The 17,615-nt window shown below is 42.3% G+C and overlaps 2 protein-coding genes across 2 annotated transcripts in view; one reads left to right on the top strand and one right to left on the bottom strand.

Moving 5' to 3' along the window:
* The window catches only part of LOC113824540 (uncharacterized protein CG43867), an 864,266-nt gene that overhangs the window by 4,107 nt on the left and 842,544 nt on the right, over nt 1-17,615 (top strand). The gene's annotated exons all lie outside the window — the stretch shown is intronic.
* On the bottom strand, nt 1,635-2,681 carry LOC138863994 (uncharacterized protein DDB_G0286447-like). Its single transcript, XM_070129525.1, has 2 exons — nt 2,569-2,681; nt 1,635-1,977 (listed from the first exon to the last, which is right to left on the bottom strand). The coding sequence occupies exons 1-2, from the start codon at nt 2,679-2,681 to the stop codon at nt 1,635-1,637; spliced, it is 456 nt and encodes a 151-aa protein (XP_069985626.1).

Raw genomic sequence — 17,615 nt, 5'->3', positions numbered from 1 at the left:
CCTCCCTCCCTCCCTCCCTCCCTCCCTCCCTCCTCCTCCCTCCCTCCCCTTCCTCTCCCTCCCTCGATCCCTCCCTTCCCTTCTTCCGTCCCACTCCCTCTCTCCCTCCCTCCACCACTACCCCCTCTCTCTGTATGTCTATGTCTTTGTGTGTGTGTGTGTGTGTGTGTTTCTTTCTCTGTGTATTTCTATCTCTCATTTCTTCCCCTCCCCTTTCTTTTTTTTCACTCCTTTTCCCCTCTCCCTTTCTCCCTCGTCTCCCTCCCTCTCATTCCCTTTTTCTTCCCATTTCTCCCCGGCACGCCCATCTGCGAGAAGATATTGTGGCGCGGGCGTCCCGTGCATCCGGGATATCAGTCCGGGAAATTTATCTATCGCTCGACGCCCTCAGTGCCGGCACCTGACAGGCTGCAGGCTCCGATGCTGAATATCTTGTGGGCGGGTCGGTAGGTGGTCTGGTTGGGTTGTTGGGTTGTTTGGTTGTGTGTTGTTGTTTTGTTGTTGTTATCATCAGCATTGTCGGTAGGATGATGATGGTTTTTATTACTGTCATTATTATCATTATTGTTTTTTTTACGGTTATTTACTACTGTTATCATCATTATCATTATTATCAATTTTCATCATCATCATCATTATTTTTATTATTAATTTTACAATTACTTATTGCTATCATCATCCTTATCATCATTATCATTATTATCAATCGCCATCATCATCATCATTATAATAAGAATGATCATTATTACATTATCATTTTTATTATTATTATTATTATTACAACTATTATTGCTGTTACCATCATTATAATAAGAATGATTATTATCATTATCATTTTTATTATTATCATTATTATTATTATTATTTTTATTATTATTATTATTACAATTATTAATACTATCATCATCATCATATTTATAATAAGAATGATTATTATTACTATTATCATCATCATCATCATTATTATTGTTATTATTATTATTATTATTATTATTATTATTATTATTATTATTATTATTGCAATTATTATTACTATTATTATTACCATCATCATTATGATCATCATCGCCATCGTCATTGTCGTGTGTGTATTATTTATTTATTTTTTTTATTTTTTTTATTATTATTATTATTATTTTTTTTTTTTTGTATTTGGGATATATAGCAATATATTTATTACTGTTCCTCTTTTTTGTTTTGATTTTGGCTTTTGTATAATGCGCATCTATTATTTTTTCCCAAGGATTGAAAAGGGTATTTGTATAGTTACCCCTCTTTTTTATCCTCTATTGTTTTCCATAACGAATACTTTTATGATTAATGATATTCCGGGATTTGCATAAAAAAACGAAAACTACAGAACCGTTATTGTTTTTGAATACCCTATTTATTCATTAACCTGAATAAAAACGTTTGCATTTTAAACTCTGCCGCCCATTGAAGAGCTGACTACGCCCACGACGAACCCCCACGCCCTCGACCTTGCGCATTACGTGGCTTTTCTGTTTACGTGTTCGAAAACGGGGTTCGTGAATCCGCGTGAATCCGGAGGCGTTCGCGGTGTTGCCGTCTGGTCGTGTTGTTTTTGTTTATATTGTGTGTAATTATTCTCATTTATACCTTTTGTGCACGGTCTATTTTTTATTGTTTTTGTTTGGTTTGTTGTCGATAGTGGTGGTGATGAAGTTGGAGATGGTGGTGAAAGTGGTGGTGGCAGTGATGGAGTTGTCGTTATTGGTGATTAGACTGGTGTTGTTAGTGGTGGTGGTAACGGAGTTGTTGGAAATGAAATCGGTGTTGCTGGTGGCGGTAGTGGTGGAGTTGTAGCAAGGGATAAAGTTGTAGTTGCCGTTCGTAGCAGCTGGTGGAGTCGTCTTTAGAGGTGTTGGTGAAGGGAGTTGCAAGTGGAGGCAGTGTGATGGTGATGAAATTGATGTTGAAGTTGGTGTCAGTGAGTTGTTATTGGTGGTAAAATGACTGGCAATCAATGGTAATAGAATAATGAGAAGTAACGAGGAGGAGGGATAGCGAAAGAAAGAGAGAACGAAAGAAGGAGCGAACAGGAAGGAGAACAGAGAGGGAAGGAGAGCCAAGGAAGGAGTACCAAGGAAGAAGAGAGAGAAGGGAGGAGCAATAAGGAAAAAGAAAGCGAAACAAGGAGAACCAAGGGAGAGGAAAGAGAAGGAAGGAGCCAGCAGGAAAAAGAAAGCGAAAGTAGGAGAACCAAGGGAGAGGAGAGAGAAGGAAGGAGCCAGCAGGAGAAAGAAAACGAAAGAAGGAGAGCCAAGGAAGGAGAGAGAGAAGGAAAGAACCAGCAGGAAAAAGAAAGCGAAAGAAGAATAAGGAAGAAGAGAGAGTAGGAAGGAGCCAGAAGGAGAACCAAGAAGGAAGAAAGCGAAGGAAGGAGCCAACGGGAGAAAGAAAGCGAAAGAAGGAGAACCAAGGAAGAGGAAAGAGAAGAAAGCAAAGCCAAGAAAGGAGAATCGAAGAAGAAGAGAGAAAAGAAACGATCCAGCAGCAGACGCGAGAACCAAGGACCCAGAGACGAAGGGACGGCAGACGACCCACTCGCGCATGAGGCGGGACGACGACCCACGATGACCACCCACGACGACCACCCACGACGACGACCACCGACGACGACCCACGACGACCACCGACAACGACCCACGACGACCCATGACGACGACCCACGACGACGACCCACGACGACCACCGACGACGACCCACGACGACCACCGAGACGGAAGAATAAATGCGATGCGAAGGAAGGGACGACATCCCCCAAGATCCTCCCGAAGACGGACGAGCTCCTTCCACCGTTGGCCAGGAATTACTTAAGCATCGGTTAAAAGTTTCTCGATTGCCTATTCAGATGCTGGAGAGGGAGGGAGGGAGAGAGGGAGTGGAAGGGAGAGGGAGGGAGGGTGGAGAGAGAGGGAGGGAAGGAGAGAGGGGGAAGGAGTGGGGAAGGAGAGAGGGAAAGTGAAAGGGAGGTTAAAATGGGGAGTGAGTGAGAGGAAAGGAGAGAGAGAGAGAGAGAGAGAGAGAGAGAGAGAGAGAGAGAGAGAGAGAGAGAGAGAGAGAGAGAGAGAAGAAAGAAAGAAAGAGAAAAAAGAAAGATAGTGAGAGAGAGAAAGAAAGAAAGAAAAAGAGAATACAAGAGAGACAGGACCCAGGACGAAGATGGAGTCGACGAAGGGACGGCGAAACCAGCATCTTTCCAGCGATGCCCCAGATGAGATGCCCGGGTGAGGGAGAAGGGCGCAGAGACCCCCCAAAAATAGCGGCGGCCGTTTCGCGTTTGTGAATGTTGTGTTTGCGGCAGACGATGTAAACAGACGGTCTTCAAAATGCCGTGTTTGTTTGGCCAGGGTTATTATTATTATTTTTCATTTTCATTTTATTTTTTTGTCTCTCTCTCTCTCTCTCTCTTTCTTTCTTTCTCTCTTTCTTTCTTTCTCTCTTTCTTTCTTTCTTCCTTTCTCTCTCTCTGTCTCTGTCTCTCTTTCTCTCTCTCTCTCTCTCTCTCTCTCTCTCTCTCTCTCTCTCTCCTCTCTCTTTCTTTCTCTCTTTCCCTCTCTCTTCTTTCTCTCTTTTCCTCTCTCTCTTTCTCTCTTTCCCTCTCTCTCTTTCTCTCTCTCCTTCTCTTCCTCATTCCCCTTCTCCCTCCCCCTTCCCTTCCTCTCTTCCTCTCCTCTCTCTCTCTCTCTCTCTCTCTCTCTCTCTCTCTCTCTCTCTCTCTCTCTCTCTCTCTCTCTTTCTTTCTCTGCTTTCCTCTCTTTCTCTCTTTCCCTTCTCTCCTTCTCTTCCTCATTCTCTTCTCCCTCCCTCATTTCTCTCTCTCTCTCTCTCTCTCTCTCTCTCTCTCTCTCTCTCTCTCTCTCTCTCTCTCTCTCTCTCTCTCTCTCTCTCTCTCTCTCTCTCTCTCTCTCTTTTACCGTTTTCCAGAGAGCTTTCCAGGTTATCAAAATGGTGCTGCGAAGATGCATTGTTTGTTAAGAAAATAGGAACGTCTTGTATCATAAAAGCCTTTTGGAAGTTTCATTCGTATTCAGCATGATTAGGAAATTATTAAGAAAGCAAAAATAGTTGGGACTTAAAAAGAAAAGAAAAATGTTTTTGTCGAATCGTTACGTTATGTTCGAGGAGAATGAAGAGCATAAACATCGCCATTATGTAGATGGAGAAGATAGAAAAGCTAAAAAAAAACAAAAAAGAAAAATCGAAAAAATATGATATTAATGGTGGTGATAATAATGATAATAATAATAGTAATAATATCGCGTCTCCTTCTTCAGGTGAATTACGAAGTGGGGGGGGGGGGTCGGGGAGTGAGGCTCCTTGTTTTTATGGGCGTCTTCTGTAGCGTCCTTGACTCTTAATACCGTATTGAGTTTAATCCTAATCCACCGTGTCCGTACCGAAGACGACACTCTCCGCTGCCAGACGGCGCGACAATAATGTTCAGTAAAAACTGTCGTACTCACTATTCTATCACCACGCGTGAAATTCGCTCTTTTGGGAGAGTTCATGTTTTATATTTCTTTCTTTCTTTTTGCAATGTCATGTTTTTGGTAATCATATTTAAGAAGCTATTTAAGACATCTCTTAGGTTTCAAAATATCTATTATATTTAATGTGTATTTCATGAAACTGGGACTCCTACTAATGTTTTCATAATGCTAATTATCTTATGCTTTTTTATTTCTGCACTGTTTTGCCTCCTAATTGTTTAAAGTGTCATATTAATCAATTTTTTATGCCTCCCAATGTTCCCAAAATTGAAAACTAAGTCATATCAAAGTAAGAAAGTTCGTACCTCTATTTTCTGTACACATTTCCTCAAGATTATCTGTTTCAAATATGATTTGTTTGGAATCTTAAGTTAATGGACTGTCTCTTTAAATTTCTATCAATTCTTGTGATGTTCCTGGTCTGTGATATAGTGATGGTTCTGCCCACTGTTGTTGATGTGAAGATCCTGGTCTCGTATTTCTGGGCGTGTGGGAATAGGTTTTGCAAATCTAAAGGGTGGGAGCTGAGGTATGTTGTCTTTTTATTGCTGAACAATCTGTGGTATTTTGAAACATTTCTGTGCAATGTTCTCTTCACACATAACTGTTGCATGTTGTGTAGGGTAGCGTTTGGAGCAAGTCATGCACTCATACCTGTAAATAAGCAACAAAATCATCCAAAAGATATCTATTCAACATTCACCCTTCATGTCCCTACGCATATGATATAGAAGACAGTATTAAAGATATTACCTAAAGATTTGCAGTCCGATATAAAATTTATTTGGATAAATAAACCTTGCAATTTGCATTCAGACACTGCATTGTTAAAAGATTTTTCTGACAACTGATATTCATTTATTATACAATGGAGAAAAGGTGATTGTTATAGAAAGTTATAGTCAGTCACTCAAGATGCAGTTTGATCTTCATATGATAATTACGAAGCACAAGTAGGCTTACTTATAAGGGAAACATGATTATTTATGAAATATTCTATTTTTTCATGATAACGATATTTATAGTAGTAAAATGGGAAACGAAACTGCTCTAACAACTATAAAACCAATCTTTATTTCAATGACACTCAAGTACAAAAATGACATTCATCTATTAATATCCATCGCGCAGTTTCCTCGGACTTATATGGCACGTACAGAAGACGCTCTATCTCTCTGCCACCCCCCCCCCTCTCTCTCTCTTTGTTTATTTATCTATGGGCGTCTTCTGTACGTGCCATAAAAGTTAATCCAGTATTAAAGTTTAATCCAGTTCTCCAGTGCGCATGCGCGTTGGCAGCGTCCAGGGTCAACTTTTAATGCACCTCTAGACCAGGCTTTAATATTAAGCTCATTTTTTAATCCTGCACATGCGCAGAAGGGACACGTTAATCCCACCAATCATGTGCTGTGACGTCACGTGTCCGTCATGAACTTCACGGATGCCATCGCTTGAGTTGCCATTCAGAGTTATTTTCGGCAATAACACCGATCGTCTTAGAATTTCCATACTTAGTATTTATTATGAAAATGAAATTGTATATATTTACACGAATGATAAAATATTCTGATAAAGGAAATAACTTATGGTAATGAATATAAAAAAACAATATAATCCCACGAGGAATCTTTGAAGTTCAGAGGCTACTGGTTAGTGAAACAAAAATTATATGGTCAGGTTCACACGAGTTGACGTTGTAAATCAAACATGAACCAGTGTTTTAAAGAAGAATTATGTACTGAATTTTTCTCAACTACTTTACTACAAAATTAACAAGTATATTTTTCTATGGACCTCCTGAACAGCATCCTGAAGAAAACATGTTTCCCTCCAACACGATTCAACGCAGCAAAGAGCCGTCCGAGGAAACTGCGCGTTGGATATTAATTGATAAATGTCATTTTTGTACTTGAGTGTCATTGAAATAAAGATTGGTTTCATAGTTGTTAGAGCAGTTTCGTTACCCATTTTACTACTGTAAATATAAGATCGTTATCATGAAAAAATAGAATATTTCATAAATAATCATGTTTCCCTTATAAGTAAGCCTACTTGTGCTTCGTAATTATCATATGAAGATCAAACTGCATCTTGAGTGACTGACTATAACTTTCTATAACAATCACCTTTTCTCTAATCTATAAAAAATGAATATCAGTTGTCAGAAAAATCTTTTAACAATGCAGTGTCTGAATGCAAATTGCAAGGTTTATTTACCCAAATAAATTTTAGATCGGACTGCAAATCTTTAGGTAATATCTTTAATACTGTCTTCTATATCATATGCGTAGGGACAGGAAGGGTGAATGCTGAATAGATATCTTTTGGATGATTTTGTTGCTTATTTACAGGTATGAGTGCATGGCTTGCTCCAAACGCTGCCCTACACAACATGCAACAGTTATGTGTGAAGAGAACATTGCACAGAAATGTTTCAAAATACCACAGATTGTTCAGCAATAAAAAGACAACATACCTCAGCTCCCACCCTTTAGTAAAACCTATTCCCACACGCCCAGAAATACGAGACCAGGATCTTCACATCAACAGCAGTGGGCAGAACCATCACTATATCACAGACCAGGAACATCACAAGAATTGATAGAAATTTAAAGAGATAGTCCATTAACTTAAGATTCCAAACAAATCATATTTGAAACAGATAATCTTGAAGAAATGTGTACAGAAAATAGAGGTACGAACTTTCTTACTTTGATATGATGCTAGTCTTAGTTTTCAATTTTGGGAACACGGGGGCATTAAGAATTTATTAATGATATGAACAATTTTTTAATGCCTTGTCTTCAATCATGTAGGTACGTCTGAGATGAAGGGAAGGAAAAGGTGGCCTTCAGAAGCATCTGAGAAGTTTATATTATTATTTACAGAACACTTTAAACAATTAGGAGGCAAAGCAGTGCAGAGATAAAAAATGCATAAGATAATTAGCATTATGAAAACATTAGTAAGAGTCTCAGTTTCATGAAATACACATTATATATAATAGATATTTTGAAACTTAAGAGATGTCTTAAGTAGCTTCTTAAATATGATTACCAAAAACATGACATTACAAAAAGAAAGAAAGAAAAATAACACATCTCTTAGGTTTCAAAATATCTATTATATTTAAATTGGTGATAGACTAGTGAGTACGACAGTTTTTACGGAACATTACCGTCGCGCCGTCTGGCGCAGCGGAGAGTGTCGTCTTCGGTACGGACACACGGCTTAGGATTAAAACTAAATAGTATTTCATGAAACTGAGACTCTTACTAATGTTTTCATAATGCTAATTATCTTATGCTTTTTTATTTCTGCACTGTTTTGCCTCCTAATTGTTTAAAGTGTCATATTAATCAATTTTTTATGCCTACCAATGTTCCCAAAATTGAAAACTAAGACTAGCATCATATCAAATTAGAAAGTTTGTACCTCTATTTTCTGTACACATTTCTTCAAGATTATCTGTTTCAAATATGATTTGTTTGGAATCTTAAGTTAATGGACTGTCTCTTTAAATTTCTATCAATGTTTGTGATGTTATTAGCCTGTGATATAGTGATGGTTCTGCCCTCTGCTGGTGATGTGAAGATCATTATTAAAAGAGTTTTCTGACAACTGATATTATTTTTATAGATAGGAAAAAAGGTGATTGTTATAGAAAGTTGTAGTCAGTCACTCAAGATGCAGTTTGATCTTCAATTGATAATAACGAGGCCCAAGTAAGCTTACTTATAAGGGAAACATGATCATCTATGAAATATTCTATTTTTTCATGATAACGATCTTATATTTATAGCAGTAGAATGGGTAACGAAACTGCTCTAACAGCTATGAAACCAATCTTTATTTCAATGACACTCAAGTACAAAAATGACATTCATCAATTAATATCCATCGCGCAGTTTCCTCGGACAGCTCTTTGCTGCGTTGAATCGTGTTGGAGGGAAACATGTTTTCTTCAGGATGCTGTTCAGGAGGTCCATAGAAAAGTATATTAGTTAATTGTGTAGTAAAGTAGTTGAGAAAAATCCAGCACATAATTCTTCTTCAAAACACTGGCTCATAATTGATTTAAAACGTCAACTCGTGTGACCCTGACCATATAATTTTTGTTTCACTAACCTGGAAATATGAGTTCCATGCCAGCAGCCTCTGAACTTCAAAGATTCCTCGTGGGATTATATTGTTTTTTTTTTTTTATTATTCATTACCATAAGGTATTTCCATTATCAGAATATTTGATCATTTGTGTAAATATATATAATTTCATTTTCATAATAAATACTACGTGTGGAAATTCTAAGACGATCGATGTTATTGCCGAAAATAACTCTGAATGGCAACTCAAGCGATGGCACCCGTGAAGTTCATGACGGACACGTGACGTAACAGTACATGATTGGTGGGATTAACGTGTCCCTTCTGCGCATGTGCGGGATTAAAAAATGAGCTTAATATTAAAGCCTGGTCTAGAGGTGCATTAAAAGTTGATCCTGGACGCTGCCAACGCGCATGCGCACTAGAGATCTGGATTAAACTTTAATACTGGATTAACTTTTATGGCACGTACAGAAGACGCCCTACGTACCCAACGGTCTGCATAGGCCTCTACCATGCACATTTATATATATATATATATATATATATATATATATATATATATATATATATATATATATATTTGGCTTTAAAATATCTTGTTCCATCAGAACTTTAGTAATATCTATTATACGTAATTAGAATGTGATAGGAAAATAGTATGGCACTTTCAGCCCTGCGAATTTCCCACCTGCAGCTGAGTGGGGGGAGGGGGGGTAGTGCGGGGCTAGGGGAAGGGGGGGGGGAGGGAGGGGAAGAAAGGAATTCCTAAATAGGCACGAAATGGAAACTGTGGAATTTAGATGTATTTTAGATGCGTGAATTATCGGTTCGCCACGCCCCTGTCGGTTCACGTTTTCCTTTATATGGCTGTTTTGTCTTTCGTATTTTTTAATTGTTTTCCAGTATATATATATATATATATATATATATATATATATATATATATATATATATATATATATATATATTTCACTCAGTTTTTTTTTTATCACCTCTTTCTTCCCTTCCAGTCCTTTTACGTTTCTTCTTCTACCTTGTGTTCTTCCTCCTTTTCATTTTATTATTCATCCTCTTCCTTTTTCTCTTCCTCCTCCTCCTCCTCCTCCTCTCCCTTTTCATCCTCCCCTCCCTCACTTCCCCTTCCTCCATCCTTCTTCTTCTTCCTCCTCTTCGTCCTCGTCTTCCCCTCCTTCTCCTCCCCTTCTCTCGCCTCAACCTTTCCTCCATCCTCTTCCTCGTCATCGCCCTCCTCCTCCTCCTCCTCCTCCTTCCTTCCTCCATCCTCCACCACTACCTCCTCCTCCTCCTCCCTCCTCCTCCCTCCTCCTCCTCCTCTCCACCTTCCCCCACTACCATTATCCCTCTCCCTCCTCCTTCCTCCTTCCCTTCCCTCCCTCCTCCTCTTCCCCTTCCCCACTACCATTACCCCTCTCTCCCTGTTCTTTCTCCCCTCTTCCCCACCCCTTCCTCCTTCCTTGTCTCCTGCCCCCGTTCTTATACGTCGCGTCTTAAGAGGAGCAATAATTGAACTGTAAACATCTTTCTGGAATAACAGTTGTTCGAGGATCCCACGCTGTCGAGACAGATATTACGGCTTTGTTTTCGCTCCTTCTCTCTCTCTCTCTCTCTCTCTCTCTGTCTTTGTCTTTTCTCTTTCTATATTCTTTTATTTCGTTCTGGTTCTTTCTTTTTCTCTTTTTTTTTCTTTCTCTTGTTTTCTTTATTTCATTTTCTCTTTTTCTGTCTGTCTCTCTCTCTCTCTCTGTTTCTCTCTCTCTCTCTCTCTCTCTCTCTCTCTCTCTCTCTCTCTCTCTCTCTCTCTCTCTCTCTCTCTCTCTCTCTCTCTCTCTCTCTCTCTCTCTCTCTCTCTCTCTCTTTCTTTTTTTCTTTCTCTTTCTCTCTTTCTCTCTCTTCTTTTAAACTTTTCACATCTTTTCTCCGTCTTTCTTCATTCGTTTTTTTTATTTCTTTTATGGAAATCGAAACTTATTTTCATTTTCGTCTTTCATAAACTATGTTCTGAATTGCAGTCTCCATTTTTTTATACTTTTTATTTAATCCAATTTTCTTTTATAGCCTAACTGTTTCTGCTTTTTGTGTTGAAATTGCCTGCATTGTGAGCAAGATGCAGTGTGGTGCACCGGAAGACGGAGAGAAAGAAATGTATTAAGTAGTAATATTGATGTTTATTTATTTATTTTTATTTATTTATTTGTTTATTTTATTATTATTATTATTTTTTTTTTTTTTTTTTTGCTTTATTAGATCTTACCATCCTCTTCTCACCTCCTCCTTTTCCTCTTCTTTATTTTCCTCGACCTCCTCTTCCTTCGTCGTCTTCCTCTTCTCCACTCCCTCCCCTCTCCTCCCTCTCCTCTACCAATATCCCTCCCCCCCACCTCCACCTCATCCCCCGTCCTCTCCCTCCCCATCTTCCTCCCTTCCCCTCTCCCTTCCCCACCCCCTCTTCCTCCTCCTCCCTTCTAATCTCCCTTCCCCACCTCTCCTCCTCGTCCCTCCCTCTACCTCCCTTCCCTTCCTCCCCTCCCCCTCCCCCTACCCTCCTCCCTTCCAACCTCCCTTCCCCTTCCCTTCCCTCCCCCCTCATCCTCCTACCCTTCCCCACCCTCCTTCCCTTCCAACCTCCCTCCCAACCTCCCCTACCCTCCTCCCTCCAACCCCCTTCCTTCCCTCCCCTCCACCTCCCCCCTCCCCCCCTCCCCCTCCTCCCCGCTTGTATGCGAAGAAGCAGTAAGAGAGCGAGAGCGAGGTACCACGCCCGCCCCCCCCCCTCCCCCCCCCTCACCCCCTGTCTCGAAGGCCTTTGTGTGAAGAGATGTTTATCACCGCCATTGGCCCGGGTCACGGAGGCGCCGCCGAGGAGAGAGACACACTCGGGGAGATAATTAGAAGAAGGGCATAAAATTCCGGAGGAGGAGGGGAAAAGGAGGGAGGAGGAGGAGGATGGGGGAGAGGGAGGGGGAGGAGGAAGGGGGGAGGGGGGAGGAGGGCGGGGAAAGTGGTGAGGAGGAGGAGGAGGAAAAGGAGGAGGAAGGGGGGAGGAGGAGGAGGGGGAAAGTGGTGGGGAGGAGGAGGAGGAGGGGAGGTGGAAAGTGGGTCTGGCGGGGGGTTGTGGCAGAGAAGGGGAGGGTAGGGAGAGGGTTATGGTGGAGATGGGGAGGGGAGGAGAGGAGGGAGAGGAAAGCGTTAGGGGAGGGGGTTGTGATGGAGGAGGGAGGGGGAGGGAGAAGGGCGAAGAAAGCGGTTGGAGGGGTCTGTGGTGGAGGGGTGTGTGGTAGAGGGTAGGGGAGGGGCGGGAGGATTCTGTGTAATAAGTTTTTTTTTTCTCCAGATTTGTTTTTGTTATTGCAGAAGGGTTTTCGTTTTAATTTATCATTATTTGGTTGTTGCAGTTGTTGAGGGTATTGTCGCTTTGGGTATAATTAATTTTTTTTGGGGGATGCCCTCCTTTATGGATAAGTGTGTGTGTTTGTGTGTGTGTGTGTGTGTGTGTGTGTGTGTGTGTGTGTGTGTGTGTGTGTGTGTGTGTGTGTGTATATATTTTTTTTTTTTTTTTTTTCTTTTTTTTTTTTTAGACGTGTGTGTGTGTGTGTCATCTCCATCACCATATTTGTCACCCCCCTCATCACTGCCATGATCACCAATGTCACCATTATTTCACTATATGCCTCCTACTGTCACAAAGCTCACACCCCTTTCATTTCTCGAAAGAACAAAACGAGTGTGAAAAGGAATAGAAAAGAAAGAGAGAGAGAGAGAGAGAGAGAGAGAGAGAGAGAGAGAGAGAGAGAGAGAGAGAGAGAGAGAGATACAGACAGACACACAGACAGGCAGACAGAGAAATATAGGAACAATTCCAGGAAGCGAAAGAAGGAAAAAAAGGAGGAAAAATGGAGGAACATCAACAGAAGGATGGAGAGGGAGGGAGAAAGGGAGAACGAGGCAACAGCTCCCTCGCGAGGAAGGGAGAAAGTGTCGCACCCTGGTAATGGCAATCTGAATATGAGCTTTAATGTTGACCCTTAAGTACCGTCAAGCTGGGGTCGAGAAGGTGCAAAGAACAGGGAGAGAGATGGAGGGGAGGGAGAGGAGGCGAAAGAGTGAGAGGAGAGAGGTCGAGGAGGGGAAGGAGAGGGGGGAGGGGAGGTAGAGGAGGGGGAGGGAGAGGGAGGGGAGGGAGGGGGAGCGAAAGAGTGAGAGGAGAGAGGTCGAGGGAGGGAAGGAGACGGGGGAAGGGAGGTAGAGGAGGAGAGGGAGAGGTGGAGGAGGGAAGGGGAGGGGGCGAAAGAGTGAGAGGAGAGAGGTCGAGGAGGGGAAGGAGAGGGGGAAGGGAGGTAGAGGAGGGAGGGAAGGGAGGTATAGGGAGGGGAGCGAAAGAGTGAGAGGAGAGAGGTCGAGGAGGGGAAGGAGAGGGGGAAGGGAGATAGAGGGAGGGAGGGAAGGGAGGTAGAGAAGGGAGGGAAGGGAGGCAGAGGGAGGGGGAGCGAAAGATTGAGAGGAGAGAGGTCGAGGAGGGGAAGAGAGGGGGAAGGGAGGTAGAGGAGGAGGAGGGAGGGAAGGGAGGCAGAGGGAGGGGAGGGAGGGAGCGAAAGAGTGAGAGAGAGAGGTGGAGAAAGGGAAGGAGAGGAGGGGAGGGGAGGGAGGGGGAGGAAAGAGTGAGAGGAGAGAGGTGGAGAAAGGGGAAGGAGAGGAGGGAAGGGAGGTAGAGGAGGGAGGGGGAGCGAAAGAGTGAGAGGAAAGAGGTGGAGGAGGGGAAGGAGAGGAGGGAAGGGAGGGAGAGGAAGCGATAGGAGTGAGAGAGAGGTGGAGGAGGGGAGGGAGGGAAAGGAGAAGAGTGGCAGGAAAGAGAGGTAGAAGGGGGAAGGAGAGGGAGGGGAAAGAAGAGGAGAGAGAGGGTAGGAGGGAAGAGAGGTAGAGGGGGGACGGGGATAAGGGAGGGAGGGAAAATGATAGGAGGAATGGGAGGAGGAATGGGAGGGAAGAGAGATAGAAGAGGAGAAGAGAGGCAGAAAAAGAGGCAAAGGGGTATGACGGTAAAAAGGGGAGGGGGCGAGGAGAAGAAAGAAAGATGTAGAGAAGAGGAAAGGGAGGGATGAAACTGAAGAGATGAGGAAGAGGAAGGTAAGGAAGAGAGGGAGGAGGGAAACGGAAGAAAGGAAGGGTAAGGGAGGGAGGGAAGGGAGGGGGTAGGGGGAAGAGGGAAAAGCAAGAGAGGAAGGGTTTAGGAAGGGAGGTTAAAGAATGGAGGGAAGGGAGGGAAAGGAGGGGAAGGGAATGGAGGAGTAGAAAGGAAGGGGAAAGAATTTAAGGGAGGGGAAACGAGGGAGGGTAAACGAGAGAAGGGAAAGCGAAGAGAGGGAGGGCGGAAAGGGAAGAAAGGAAGGGGAAAGAATGGAGGGAAGGGGAAACGAAGGAGGGGAAGGGGGAAGAATGGAAGGAAGGGGAAACGAAGGAGGGGAAGGGGGCAGAATGGAAGGAAGGGGAAATGGAGGGAGGGGAAAGGGGACGTGTTCAAGGAGCAGAACTCAAATCCAGACGAAGCGAAGACGGACATTTTATACGACAACGATTAGCGAGCGTCTTGAGAGAGAGGACGCCGAAGGAGGGAGGGCACCGCTCGCCTCCCTTCTCCTCGGGGATTCTGCTGCTTTTATCTTCTCTCTCTCGGGCTGTCTCTTCTCTGTCTCTGACTGTCTCTGTCTGTCTGTCTGTTTGTCTGTTTCTCTGTTTCTCTCTCTCTCTCTCTTTCTTTCTTTCTTTCTCTCTATCTTTCTTTCTCTCTCTTTCTCTCTCTCTCTCTCTCTCCCTCTCTCTCTCTCTCTCTCTCTCTCTCTCTCTCTCTCTCTCTCTCTCTCTCTCTCTCTCTCTCCATCTTCTTCTCCTCCCTTTCTCTTTCTTCTGCATTAATTCCCTTCATTTTCTTTCTTCTCATTTCGTTTTTTCACAGTTGTTTTTGTCTGTCCATCTTCCCCTTTCTTCCTCATCCGACTTTCAGTGTATCTTTATCTCCCGCGTCTTTCATATTCCTCTCTCTCTCTCTCTCTCTCTCTCTCTCTCTCTCTCTCTCTCTCTCTCTCTCTCTCTCTCTCTCTCTCTCTCTCTCTCTCTCTCTCTCGCTCTCCCTCTTCCTCCCTCTCTCTCTTCTTCTTCTTCTCTATCTTCTACATTAATTCCCTTCCTTTTATCTTTTTTTTTCATTTTGTTTTTGTATTGTTTTCTTGTCCAGTCTTCCCTTTCTTCCTCCTTCGAGTTTCAGTGTATCTTTATCTCCCACGTCCTTCCTATCCCCCCCCCCTCTCTCTCTCTCTCTCTCTCTCTCTCTCTCTCTCTCTCTCTCTCTCTCTCTCTCTCTCTCTCTCTCTCTCTCTCTCTCTCTTTCTCTCTCTCTTCTCCCTCCCTCCCTCTCTCTCTCTGTCCCTCTCTCTCTCTCTCTCTCTCTCTCTCTCTCTCTCTCTCTCTCTCTCTCACTCTCTCTCTCTCTCTCACTCTCTCTCTCTCTCTCTCTCTCTCTCTCTCTCTCTCTCTCTCTCTCTCTCTCTCTCTCTCTCTCTCTCCTCTCTCTCTCTCTCTCTCTCTCTCTCTCTCTCTCTCTCTCTCTCTCTCTCTCTCTCTCTCTCTCTCTCGCTCTCTCTCTCTCTCTCTCCCTCTTTCTTCCCCCGGCCTGTTATCTCTCCTTTAATTGAATTCCTGCCTTTATCCTCACTTTTTTTCTCTCTCTTCTCCCTCACTTCTCAGACGCTAAATACCAGTAATGGAGAGATTGGCGAGGTTTTTCTTTCGCGTCTGCAAAAGTTAAGGGGAAATAAATCTCATTTTGTGCGTGTCTGCCCCGACTTGGAGGTGTGATAGCGGGGGGGGGAGGGGGGCGAGACGTTCTGCCGGAGTTTACGAAATTTTAAATTCTCTCGTGTGATATCTTTTTGGGTTCTTTGGAAAGGGGGGAAGAGGGAGAGGGGGGGGGGTTCTGTGTAACGGTGTGGAATACTTATTGTTTTTGTTTTTTTTGTCTTCTTTTTCTTTTCTTCCTCTTGTTCCTTTTTTCTTTCTCCCTCCGTTGGCTTTCTCTTCCTTCTCATCTTCATATTCTTTTTCCTTCCTTCCTTCTCCCTCCTCAGGCTCCTTTTCCTCCTCCTTCTCCCACTCCTTTACCTTCCCCCACTCCTCATTTTCCTCCTCCCCCTCCGTGTCCTCCTTATTCTCCTTCCCCATCCTCATCCTCTTTTTCCTTCCCCTTCCCCTTCCCTTTCCCCTTCCCATCCCTATCCCCTCTCCTCCTTTCTCCCCATCCCCCTCTTCTCTCTTCCTTTCTCCCCTTTTCCTCTTCCCTTCTCCTTCCTCCTCCTTCTTCCTTCGTGAATAGAAAGGAGATTTTCTTCCCGGAACGTCTGTGCGAAATCATGCAGACACTGAAACTCATCCGTCTTCTACATCTCGAGTTTTAATTAGTCTCCCCTTCGCTGTCGCTTCCAGTTCCTCGTTTTCTATTGTTTCACTTTTTATGTTTTTTTTCCCATTTTCTCTCATCTTTTTTTAATGTAAACAAAGATTTCGGAAGGACAAAAGGCGACGCAGATTTCCTGATTATTGGCAAGTTGATGATATATTTTCAAAAGGAAAAAAAGGAGGAAAAGAGGTATTACCTTTTCGATCATTTTGCGAGTCGGCTTTTCGAAATTTTGGAAAGAATGGGTAATGTCGGTGTGTATTTTCGTCTCTCTCTCTCTCTCTCTCTCTCTCCCTCTCTCTCTCTCTCTCTCTCTCTCTCTCTCTCTCTCTCTCTCTCTCTCTCTCTCTCTCTGTCTTCTTCTTCTGTTTCTCCAATCCGTTTTTATTTATTTGTTCTTTTCCTTTTCTTCTTTCTCATTTCTTTTCTTTATGGTTATTCTTTTTCCTTCTCTCGTTTTTCTCCGTTTTCCCCTCTTTCTATTTTTCGTTTTTCTTTCTTTCTCTCTTCTTTTTCTTCTTCTCTTTCTCACCTTTTTTATCATGATTCTCTCGCTCGCACCGATTAGCCCGGAAGTGAGATTCGTCTTGGAGCGAATTACCTTCCTGCCTCTATTTCCGTTTTGACGTCAGAGAGAAAAAGGAAAAGAAAAGAAAGAAAAGAGAAAAAATATGAGACGTTCGAGAAATTACCGAAAGAAGTCGCCATCTTGATGAATTAGCGGATATGTGTATGAGATTCCTATTTTTTACTGACAAAGAATTTTTTTTTTTAATCAAAGAGTTGAAGCTGTTTTTTTTAATCAGAGTAAAAGATTGTTATTATTTTTATATCAGAGTAAGAGATTTTTTTTTATCAAAGAGTAAGAGATTATTTTTTAAAATCAGAGTAAGAGATTATTATTATTATTTTTATCAAAGAGTAAAAGGTTATTATTTTTTTCGATCCGAGATAAAAATAAGATTATATTTAAATATTTCAGCAACTTACTAATTACTCGGAAGAAATTGCCAAAGAACCAGACTTGCCGTTCGTTACCCGTAGATAGGCAGTGAAATAACAGTGAACATAACAGTGAAAATAACAGCGAGAGAACAGTTGAATAACAGTGATATAACAGTGAACAGTAATATAACAGTGAATTAACTGTTAAAATAACAGCGAGAGAACAGTTAAATAACGGTGAAAATAACAGTGATGATAACAGCGAGAGAACAGTTAAGTACCGGTGAAAATAAGTGATAATAACAGTGAAAATAACCTGATATATGATTTACAGGCTTTTAAATAACGGAATGAGTTTATTTTATTTATTTATTCATTCTTTATTATTTATTCATTTAAGCTTTTATTTGCTTCATCTGTTCGTCGGCTTCATCTCAGGTTGGCGAGACGAAAAGAAAATTGGAAGCTTTCAGGCGGTGATTTTGTTAATTGAAGTGTTGATGATGGTGATAGCGATTGATTATTAGGATGATAATAATGGTGATAATGATATTGATTTATTATGATTAGGGTGATAGTAA

This window comes from Penaeus vannamei, chromosome 14, assembly GCF_042767895.1.
Source record: "Penaeus vannamei isolate JL-2024 chromosome 14, ASM4276789v1, whole genome shotgun sequence".
NCBI lineage: Eukaryota > Metazoa > Arthropoda > Malacostraca > Decapoda > Penaeidae > Penaeus > Penaeus vannamei.
Note: the sequence above shows the minus strand (reverse complement) of the source record. Positions and strands in the feature narration are given on the sequence as shown.